General features: G+C 44.5%; 1 protein-coding gene across 1 annotated transcript in view; it reads left to right on the forward strand.

Moving 5' to 3' along the window:
- Positions 1 to 10,876, forward strand: part of LOC119161404 (calpain-A) — a 32,411-nt gene extending 21,535 nt beyond the window's left edge. Inside the window, exons 11-19 of the mRNA XM_075889581.1 lie at positions 2,047 to 2,264; positions 4,486 to 4,528; positions 5,041 to 5,263; positions 5,954 to 6,012; positions 6,498 to 6,566; positions 7,346 to 7,424; positions 8,063 to 8,176; positions 10,559 to 10,617; positions 10,736 to 10,876. Coding sequence (XP_075745696.1) covers positions 2,047 to 2,264; positions 4,486 to 4,528; positions 5,041 to 5,263; positions 5,954 to 6,012; positions 6,498 to 6,566; positions 7,346 to 7,424; positions 8,063 to 8,176; positions 10,559 to 10,617; positions 10,736 to 10,762 — 891 coding nt within the window. The 3' untranslated portion in view covers positions 10,763 to 10,876. The remainder of the gene's footprint in view (positions 1 to 2,046; positions 2,265 to 4,485; positions 4,529 to 5,040; positions 5,264 to 5,953; positions 6,013 to 6,497; positions 6,567 to 7,345; positions 7,425 to 8,062; positions 8,177 to 10,558; positions 10,618 to 10,735) is intronic.
- Positions 10,877 to 11,425: the final 549 nt, after the last annotated feature.

Genomic DNA, 11,425 nt, shown 5'->3' on the forward strand with positions numbered 1-11,425 from the left:
GGGGGGAACTCAAATAAATGCGTCGCAGTGTGGTGAAGATATCGCATGAATGTTGCGTAATCGGGTATGGTTTGGGAATACCTAATTGATATTTCGTCTCTATTTACTAAATGAAGGAGAAGCGTTGCCTTCAACGAGTGATGATTGATTGATTGACTGATTGATTGATATTTGTGGTTTAACGTCCCAAAGCCACCATATGATTATGAAAGAGGCCATAGTGAAGGGCTCTGGAAATTTCGACTATCTGGGGTTCCTTGACGTGCCCCCAAATCTGAGCACACAGGCTTACAGCATTTCCGCCTCCATCGGAAATGCAGCCGCCGCAGCCGGGATTCGATCCCGCGACGTGCGGGTCAGCAGCCAAGTACCTTACTCACTAGACCACCGCGGCGGGGCTCAACGACTGGTGGGACGCTGATGTTGGGAAATATATAGAGATTGTTAGCGGAAGAAGAAGGCATTTATTTCGGTCGGCCTGTTGCCGACGCTGCGCAGTGCCTTGTAGGGGTGGGAGAAGGAGGGATAAAAATATTAGTGGTAAATAGGTTAATAAATAGAACAGGCAATCGACAGAAAAAGAAAGAGATATGAAAGTTGGGAGCCGGTCGAAAAAGTCCGAGGATGGTGCACCACACGGCGAGAGCTGCACGGCGTCAGAAGGTCGCGGTGTGCGAATCAGTCGGCGAGAGCTACGCTGACGTCGGAGATCACGAGCGGCACAACCGTTCAGCCTGCGTCGGCCTTGCGAGGCGAGAGAGGGAAGGGGAGCGACAGTTCTACAGGTGTCTTCCTGCTCCGGCACGGGACGCGAGCATGCGCAGTGGAGGTGTGGACGGCCGACGCCGGATCCGCGACATAGTTCGACTAAGAAATGCTCCGCATTTAAAACAGTTACATTGGTGGTCCACACGTGGGATTAGCCAAGTCGCGCGAGGTCTGTCTTGCATGTTCTCTGGACCTGAATAGAGTCATCATTATCATCATCATCTGCGCTTGTATAGAGCAGGAAGACGTAACAGCGGCTGACTAGGCCATGCATAGTCTCGGCTTTATTGGTACGCGGGTGTGGGCAGAAGCGATTGCAACTTACTTCTAGACCAGCCACGTACGAGCCAGAACGTTCTAACCAACTCACGCCACCGTGCACGAGCCACGCAGCACTCTTATTTTTCCCCGGTCGACTGGCCACTTGTGGCACCGCGCTACACGTTTAAACATTCGATTACTATCAGGATAATCAGTTTTTGCAAGGGAATTTTTACAAAAAGCACTCTAAAACGACCGGCCAATTATTTATTATTAGATAGCCTCGTCTCACAGAAATAGTTTATTTCTTTGAATGTGGTGGGTTTGTTTTTGTGTACAGTTCCACACCTCACACTGTGTATAACCACTCCATGCTTCATTATTGTCACTGGAGCAGCACGCTGCCCCACCGCGGTGGTCTAGTGGTTAAAATACTCGGCTGCTGACCCGCAGGTCGCGGGATCGAATCCCGGCTGTGGCGGCTGCACTTCCGATTGAGGCGGAAACGTTGTAGGCCTGTGTGCTCAGATTTGGGTGCACGTTAAAGAATTCCAGGTGACAGAAATTTCCGGATCCCTCCACTACGGCGTCTCTCATAATCATATGGTGGTTTGGGACGTTAAACCCCACATATCAATCAATCAATCAATCAATCAATCAGTAGCACGCTGGGCATGCCATAGAGCAAACATTTTATTTATTTATTTATTAGAACACCCTCAGGGCCCGTAGGGCATTACAGAGGGGGTGGGTACAACATTTGTGACACACAAGAAAAAAAAGACAAAATAAAGAAACAAGTGTCAGATGCTCTCTTTCTGCCGTCGTTCTCCAAGGCTTCATTTATATAATGTAGGGCCTCTAGCAGTCAAACGCCGACACTCTAGAACTTTTTTTCTTTGTCGTGGAGAAGTGTAGCGATATGGGCTGGATACATTCAGGCGTAGTCGCCTTGTGACTGTCCCTGTAGTGAATTGAATTATCTATTTTCCTAAACCTCGTAGTTCTGCGTCGCAGATCGAAGACCCTGACAACTGCCCAGCCCCGTTGACCATCGAGTACATGGCGGATTACCGACAAGTGGGCCAAAGCAAACACTTGAGCCCTTCCCGCGAGAACACTACCCGGTTCCGGCTGCTTCCGGGCACCTTCTGCATAATTCCCCTAACGGCGGAAGCCGACAAGGCGGGAGACTTCCTTCTGAGGATATACACGGAAAAGAAGTGTCAGTGCAGGTCAGTAGTTGCACGCTTTTTTACCACTATAGTGTTTATACGAAAACTTCGCGAAGCCCATGCATACGAGTGTACTGACGGTAACCGAGGCACTCTCGATCTATGCTGAAATGTTTGTGTGTTGTTGTTGTTGTTGTTGTTGTTGTTGTTGTTGTTGTTGTTTACTCAAAACATTCGTAGCTCATAAGCTCTAGGGCGCCGACTAATCTCTTGATAGGTCGCGCTGCGGTTAGCAAAAAAGTGTGCACAACAAAATATAAAAATAAAACAGCAAATAGTTAGGAAGTAGGCAGCGCGCAAGACTGAAATATAAACTAGTTTTGGCTTATTTAGCAAGAAAGGGAGTCGCAAGAGCTCACAAAATGGTCGGCATTCTCCGCAGCGTAACATTCGCAATGTTTCAGTGAACTTTACAAAGCCGACATAATCGACATGCGAATATACGCGCCATGTAGAAATACCTGGGCGTGTCTTCACACCGTTCTCCGTATTTGTTCTTTTAACGCAGTCTGATGACCCATTCTCCGTGCATGCTTAAATCCTATTTCATACTCTGTTCTTGCTTTTGGCCACTTCTACTGCAGAATTCGTCTTTTGCTTTTCTACAGTCGACTGCTTCAAGAAATTAGGGCTTGTTGGTCGTTCGTTTTCAAGTTTTGTAGTGCAACGATGACATAAGGCTCATAGGAACTAACAGACAATAATGCCAGGGAAAGTATATATATGGGATGTTATTAGATGTGACTGTAATGTAAACGTGAAAAAAAAGTGGACGAAAATATAACTTGCCACCGACAGGATCCGAACCTGCGACCTTCGAATAACACGTCCGACGCTCTACGACTAAGCTACTTTTAGGGTAGATATGCGCATTTAAGCGCGGGAGTGTCAGTCCACGCCACTTGTTGTAATTACGTAATGGCAACACGTGGCGCTGACTGATCTCTTGAATTTTTGAAGAGTAACAAAAAAAGGAGAGAAGTCTATAGTATAAAGAAAGATCCGGAAAATCTTTCTCAGCTTGTCAATGCACCGGTAATGAGCACTACAATTTTGCATATAAATGAATAATTTGTTGGAGATGTAGCCCGTACACGCACAAGCGAAGCCACAATGAAACAAGTCACGTCACACGTGAGACATAAGCGCCATCTGGCAGTTGTCTTAGAAAACAAGACGCTTGGCTCTGAGACGGGTGTGCGTGCCCATCTCAGAGGTGATAAGGTGTAGAACGCAAGGCGACGGGTAAGTGCCACCACCGTTTCGTTTTAGAAAAGAGTTGGAAACACTCGCCTTTCCGTGCAAGCGTTGCATGGTCAGCGCACCGATAAGCGCTACGGTTTTTAAAATTACTTATGTATGCTTTTTCTAGTAAGAGACGCACATGCAGAATATATACGTGTTGTTATGGTGCCCCAGGCATGCGCCATAATTGCTTTTTAATTGACAATTGCACAAGCATGAACGCTCAACCTTGAGCAACAAGGTGGGTGCTGCGGATGGGGTCGGCTGTTTCAAGTACCCGATGTCGTTAAGAGTGGACAGACAGACAGACAGACAGACAGACAGACAGACAGACAGACAGACAGACAGACAGACAGACAGACAGACAGACAGACAGACAGACAGACAGACAGACAGACAGACAGACAGACAGACAGACAGACAGACAGACAGACAGACAGACAGACAGACAGACAGACAGACAGACAGACAGACAGACAGACAGACAGACAGACAGACAGACAGACAGACAGACAGACAGACAGACAGACAGACAGACAGACAGACAGACAGACAGACAGACAGACAGACAGACAGACAGACAGACAGACAGACAGACAGACAGACAGACAGACAGACAGACAGACAGACAGACAGACAGACAGACAGACAGACAGACAGACAGACAGACAGACAGACAGACAGACAGACAGACAGACAGACAGACAGACAGACAGACAGACAGACAGACAGACAGACAGACAGACAGACAGACAGACAGACAGACAGACAGACAGACAGACAGACAGACAGACAGACAGACAGACAGACAGACAGACAGACAGACAGACAGACAGACCAAATTTTTTGCGTCGAAGGTCCCTAAGAAAGACTATCGTCTTTAAAAGGGAAGGGGTTATGCTGTGTCCTACTAACAATTCCGCGTGTTGCGAACGACAGTGCAGTAATAAGTCGTATGAATGACGATCTTTTTCAGGGAACACGACGAAGCACCAGCCATAATTTCAAAGCCGATCGAGGTCAGTATGTCTCTATCGTTGATCTATACAGTAAACACGATAGCCGAAATCTGGTGCAGTCGTGCGAAACCGCATCGTTGGCTACAGCAGTTCGTATAGGGTTGTACAACGTGACAAAGTGCCTCCTCAATCTCGCAGATAAGATAGTTCTGATTGTGTGCGTCTTTTGTTTTTTTACACGTCTGACATTGAAGCAAGGAAATTGGAAAAACACTTTTACCACAACGTGCGAGTGTTTTAATCATGAGTACAACCATGTAAGACCTTGTGTGCTAATTATCGGGCACAAAAAAAAGCACCAGCAAAGCAGTGCGAAGAAATGCTTTAAATCAACAATAGTTAGCGCCTCTATATAGTGATACAGTTGACCTCTCATTCTGATATTACTGAGCAAACTGAAGTACAGTCTACGTTTCGAAGTAAGGCGTGACCATAAAAAAAAGCATTTTCAAAGATAAGACGTCATCACTTGGTCTTTATCAGTTGTAACATGTTATACCTGTACACCACAGGGCAAAGAGAAAGATGACGGCAAAGAAAATCACGAAAAAGCTACTGGAGACGAGGCGACGAACGAGGTCGACGGTGATGAGAAAGACGGTGAAGATGGTGGTGAAGACAGTGAAGAGGAGATCGACGAGAGCCTTAAGGACGCCTTCAACGAGGTGGCCGCTGAAGATGGGACCGTCTGCTGCAACGCCCTCAAGACGTTGCTCAAGAACTTGTCAGAGCAGAGTACGTTAAGGAGCATATACCCTTTGATCACCCTCGTAGCCCAGGCGATGTTAATGAAAGATGTGAATCCATTAGACTTTCATTTTGCATGCGTCTTCGAAGTTAATGTGAGTAGTAGTGATAGAAGATCCTTCGTTATCAGCATATTTGTCCCCTTCCCTGCAGTATGCCTTAGAAAGAGTGTTTTAAAAAAGTGACGGAGTGCTGAATGGTGACCACTCAATTTATTCAATTTTTATTCACTAGACGAAAATTGCGGCTATACGGTAAGCTTTTTGCGTGGGAGGAAACATGCACGCACGGAAAAGGGCTCGATTGACCAATACTTGCGGACATGTAATTTATTTGGCTGGCTGTGCTGTACCAAGTGCTATTTCTCAAGCATGCATAACACTGACTCACTTGGGCAGCACACTCGGGCACATCGAGTGAACTGCCACGCTGAAACTTGGATTGTACGCAAGAAGCTGTTAGCTCAAGGGTAAACATAGAATAGAAGGAGACCAGAATGGCTAAATCGAGCCACGCCAATTACTGTCTCTCTTTGCTTTGCTACCTACTCGTTGGAATAATAGGCATAAAGTGAACTACAAGTTTCCCCTTCTTTTTGTAGGGCAGAAAGTTGGATGCAACTTTTGCTCCTTTCCCGATGTTCTTTTTGCTTTTTGAATATTCTTTCTCTAATTTCAGATGGCGGCCCATTGGATTTCTCCTTGGACATATGTCGAAGCATGGTGGCACTCATTGATGTATCCTTCAATGCAAAAAGAAAGAAAGAAAAGAGTTTTGAGAGCACTCTATTGTTGCCTAATATACGTAAGGAGCATATATTTGTCACTGTATCTATACATGTTCGTATACTGAACTCTACAAGTGTATTGACATTTCATAAGCACAGGCCACAGGCACCATGCTTCATACATATAATGCAGTATTTATAAAATGAACGAGTGATAAGTGCAAGTTTATGTTTAAACACTCACTTTAAACACTTACTATTTGCGCTGATTAGTGAAGACTTCAACGCAAAGTAATTTTTATGGTGTTAAAGGTATGCCATCAGTGCGCTGCACTGGCATCTGTTATTCGCGCATTGATGACGAAAATAAAACTGATTCCTTCTGTTATCAAAAAAAAAAAAAAGCTTACGTGGAAATGTCTCATAACCCGGATGGAAATCACCTATTTTTACTAACATATGCCGCTCGTGATTACCTTAACAATTCTGCCCTAGGACGACTACACCGGCACGTTGACACTGGAAGAGTTTGCCTTGCTTTACAAACACATTCAAACGTGGAAGGTAAGCGCTGTCGAACTTGAATTTCATTAAGAACAGTATATACAGTTTAACGTATACAGCCGGCGTATAAATGATACGAAATAGGACTGGAATAGGCAAGCGACGACTTATTCTGACCACTTTGCAGGAGCTTAACGCACCGTGACGTGAAACTTGTAAACATATAGCTCAAGACTGAAAATTCGTAACATAACGAATAACCGAAGGTAGCTATAGTGTGCGGCCAGCGATGGAACAAAACATTTGCTGCCGATCCACGAAGTGAATGCGCATGATGGAGGAAAGCTGCATCGACCAAATAGTAAACGATGTAAGGAACGTTTATGAATCACTTCTGACCGTCCGCGGAAAAAGTTGAGAAAGTGACCAACCACGGAGAAAGTTGGGGACACTAGCTGAAGCAAGGAAAGGAACTAAAGACCCTGAAGTTGGCCTCGGAGACTAAGCCGCATGGCCATTCAATATAAGTTGTTAAATATTGAGCCAATGCGAAAAAAAAAAGTCTTTTGGCAAGGCGCTTTCTGGACGGCTACGACTACGTCCAACGTTTAACCAAAATTTACAATAGCTCAATAGCCAAGACTTCAGGGAACGCAGAATTCAGTTGACTACGTCCGCAGGTATACAGGATACAGATGATTGCGTGGTCCCAAACAACTTACAGGCGTTGAATGGGAACTCACTAGCGTAAGTGGAAGTTGCTTGTGGAGGTGCAGTGGACTGGACCTAAACTATGCTCACGGTGACGTCGATTCGGGGCGTTCTTTCCTTTTATGCAGGAGGCATTTCAATCGTACGACAAAGGCTCAACCGGATACCTCAGCACGTATGCCTTAAGAAATGCTCTTCGGTCCGCAGGTGAGTTGAGCAGTCCGCCATCTTCTGCAATTTATGTGACGAAATTAAGACATCTTGGAGTTTCTTGAAGGAACACTTATGCAGACGTACATGGGTTGTGTGCCGAAAATAACTGCATGCCCTTAAAAGCAAGAAACACATTATTGAAGTTTATATAGGTACAGTATTATCAAGTTAATTATAAACGGAGATAAAGTATGCGGAAACATGAACTATAACTTGTGAGGATACTGTGCCATTCATTAAAATCTTCGTAGCGACGCAGCCAATAGTACACGTCTGCCGCGATATTTGTGCATGTTTTGTTGATAAATGAATGCACATGTAAATATCAATCAAGCTGAATCGAGCTTTAAAGGTCTTCACAAACGAAAAAAGGCATGTTTTGCGCCATCAATTTTGCCAAATTCTTCGAAGTGGTACTGTTGCGAAGCCGCGTATATCGAACAACGGGACGACACCTGAACAAACGAAAGTATTTTAAACAAACGATCGCGTGTATTGAACAGCATGTGCTGATTTGCGCAGAAGTTGCCATCAACCGATGCAGTTGCTAACACTCACTAGAGACTAACGCTTTACGAAACGCTAGTCGAGATGACGCAATTGTTCGTGACATACGTAATGTTTCTTCGCAGGATACAGCGTCAATCAGCACGTGCTGAAGGCCCTCGTTTTACGTTACGGCCATGACCGCAAGATCAGCCTGACAGATTTCATCGGCTGCGCCGTCAAGCTCATGTGCATGATCGGTTAGTACGAAACATTAACTAATTGATATGTGGGGTTTAACATTCCAAAACCACCATATAATTATGAGAGACGATGTAGTAGAGGGCTCCCGAAATTTAAACCACTTGGGGTTCTTTAACGTGCGCCAAAATTTGAGCACACGACCCTACAGCATTTTCGCCTCCATCGAAAATGCAGCACCCGCAGCTGAAACTTCAACTAAAACCTTCGAATAATAAAGGAGACCGACCATTCAGTCAAGTAACCGTTTTTACTATTGAACTGAAGCTCCATTATCCGGGACCAACTCTGTTCCTTCTTTAGAGTTGACTGAGGTGCACCAGCAAAATGCAAGTAGCTATATCCGGCTCCCTTCTACGGAGAAGGGAGTCGGCTATTTTTTTCCAGCTCTTCAGCCAGCCTTTTTTTTTTATGAAGACGATAGTCTTTTTTGGGGACTTTCGACGCAAAAATTTCGTTCTGTCTGTCTGTCTGGACATTTGTCTGTTTGTCCACCCTAACGGTACCACGGCACCAAAGTGACCGACCCCATCCGTAGCGCCCACCAATATTGCTCAAAGTTCAGTGATCATACTTGTGCGACTGTCAATTAAAAAAGCAATTATTGCGCTTATCTGATTTACCATAGCAACACGTCAATAATATGTATGTGAATTTTTTTACTAGAAAAGGCATACATAAGTAATTTTAAGGATCGTAGCCTTTATAACGCTGCGCTGGCCATGCAATGCTTGCACGAAACGGCAAGTGTATCCAAAGCTTTGCTAAGACGACACGGTGGTGGCACCTAACCGTCGCCTTGCGTTCTACACCTTATCCCCTCAGCGATGGGCACGCCCCGTTTTCCAGGATAGCTGCCAGATAGCGCTCATGTTTCACGTGTGACGTGACTTGATGCGCTCGTTCGCCTCCGCTGCACGCTCGAGGCACTCTAACGCAGCGCCTCCAGAATACTATTCACCAATTTTCTTGCGCAGAACATCAAATAAACGTTTTGTTCACTCTCTCCAGATGCAAGACTACCGTCTTTCGACGACATTTGCGGTGTAACATGCAGATACGGGGCTAATATTTTTTTCCTACGACATGAATGGCATATTTGTAATATACGCTTGGTGAAGCCGTCACGCCGGCTTTTCAATACTCAGTAAAATTCGTTACCTCAAAACATTTTGGATGGTGTCTCCTTTTTAAACTATGGCTCATTGTCTATAGTTATTTCTACCCAATGTTAATTCGTACAAGCCACCATATTGCAGTAGCACTTTCGGTTTATCGGCTATATCAGACCACCAAATAAATGGCACCACTAGTGAAACCTCTAACACAGATGACGTTTAGAGTCCCCAACATCTTGCTGTGAAAATGATGTGATGATAAGCCTTTGCACGAAGAATGAAATCCGTAACATCAACAGGATATAAAAGAGATTGGATGCGGATAATTGTCACGATTCCTGCTTCTTCTTCGCCTTTTGGTAAATGACGATGGTGGCACTGTAAAAGGCCAACAAGTTGGCAACAAGCCGATACCTGCGTCCGTGTTTTTCTCACTATAGTCATTGTGAATAAGTTGACTTTCTTTTTCTCACCAACTATTTTGGTATAGCCGACACTGGGCGTCGGAAAGCCACCCCAAACTTTTTTTTTCGCGTTTAATAAAGAAAGAATAAAGAAAGAAATGCGGCGGCTGCATTTCCGATGGAGGCGGAAATGTCGAGGCCCGTGTGCTCAGATTTGGGTGCACGTTAAAGAACCCCAGGTGGTCAAAATTTCCGGAGCCCTCCACTACGGCGTCTCTCATAATCATATGGTGGTTTTGGGACGTTAAACCCCACAAATCAATCATCAATAAAGAAAGAAAATGTTTAGTAACCAGAATTTTTGCTGGCTCACTTAATTTAGTTGCAGTTAGTCACATATATAAGGTGTGTATACGCATAAGTGGTTCACTGACACTAAATAGAAGAACAAGATATCAGAATATATACATATACAACTAAAAACACGGTCACTCACATGCAACATAGATTCGTATATGTTGCAGGTAAATGACCGTGTTTTTATTTTTCAAACTTGATGTCGATAACCCCCGCGAGCATATCTCATTTAGGCGTGATTATAAGGAAACCTACCTCATTGTACTTGTTACTTTGACAAAGTCTGGCCCACCAGACGAAACGTTAATGAAAATATACAGTGTCAAACTAACGAAAGTCTTTATTCCCTATTTCTTATTCTGTCGGGGTCCGCGTGAGATATATATATATATATATATATATATATATATATATATATATATATATATATATATTGCTACCTTAAACCCCCTGCATAACACGTATATCAATTGACTCATGCCATTTTCCTTTCTTGTTTCAGACATTTACGAAGCCTGGGACCCAGAAAACGAGAACGAGGTGGTTGTCAGTAGGAATGAGGTTAGTTGTCACACTTCTCAAGCAGAATTTCAGATAGCGAAAATCATAATCTCGGATGAATGGCGTGCTCACATGACAGTATATACTACTCCGTTTTTGTTTCATCTTTTCCTTTCAGTGGCTCAAGTTCACGATGTACTGCTGAGGATCTGATGCTATGGTGGCCAACTCGGAAATGGGTGCCGAGACACCAACTGTCTCTTCACAGCTCCGGATGACACTATATTAACACCGGCAAATAAAATAATTTTACTTTCGACGTTTGTCTGTTCACTGCGCAGCATTGTCACGGTGGTCTAGTGGCTAAGGTACTCGGCTGCTGACTCGCAGGTCACGGGATCGAATTCCGGCTGTGGCGGCTGCATTTCCGATGGAGGCGGAAATGTAGGTCCGTGTGCTCAGATTTGGGTGCACGTTAAAGAACCCCATGTGAGCGAAATTTCCGGAGCCCTTCAATACGGCTTCTGTCTTAATCATATGGTGGTTTTGGGACGTTAAACCACACATGTCAATCAATGTTCACTGTTCACTAGAATTGTGAGAACACAAAACAAAGACTGAGCATAAACTAGTATGTGACAATATAATAAAAGGGTACTCATACGAAAACATTCAGTTCTCGATTTGCTGCATCAACTGGAAGACCAAGCCCTCGAGACCTTAGAATATGTATTGGTAAGTGTAGGTTGTCACATGTCGATGAAGGATTCGCCACAATGGTGAAGCAATGAATGCGATAGCAACAATTCGGAATCTAACGCTGAGAACGTCAAGCAGATCGAAACATGCAGTGCGCCGTTCACGCACA

The sequence above is a fragment of the Rhipicephalus microplus genome, chromosome 3 (assembly GCF_043290135.1).
Source record: "Rhipicephalus microplus isolate Deutch F79 chromosome 3, USDA_Rmic, whole genome shotgun sequence".
Taxonomy (NCBI): Eukaryota; Metazoa; Arthropoda; class Arachnida; order Ixodida; family Ixodidae; genus Rhipicephalus; species Rhipicephalus microplus.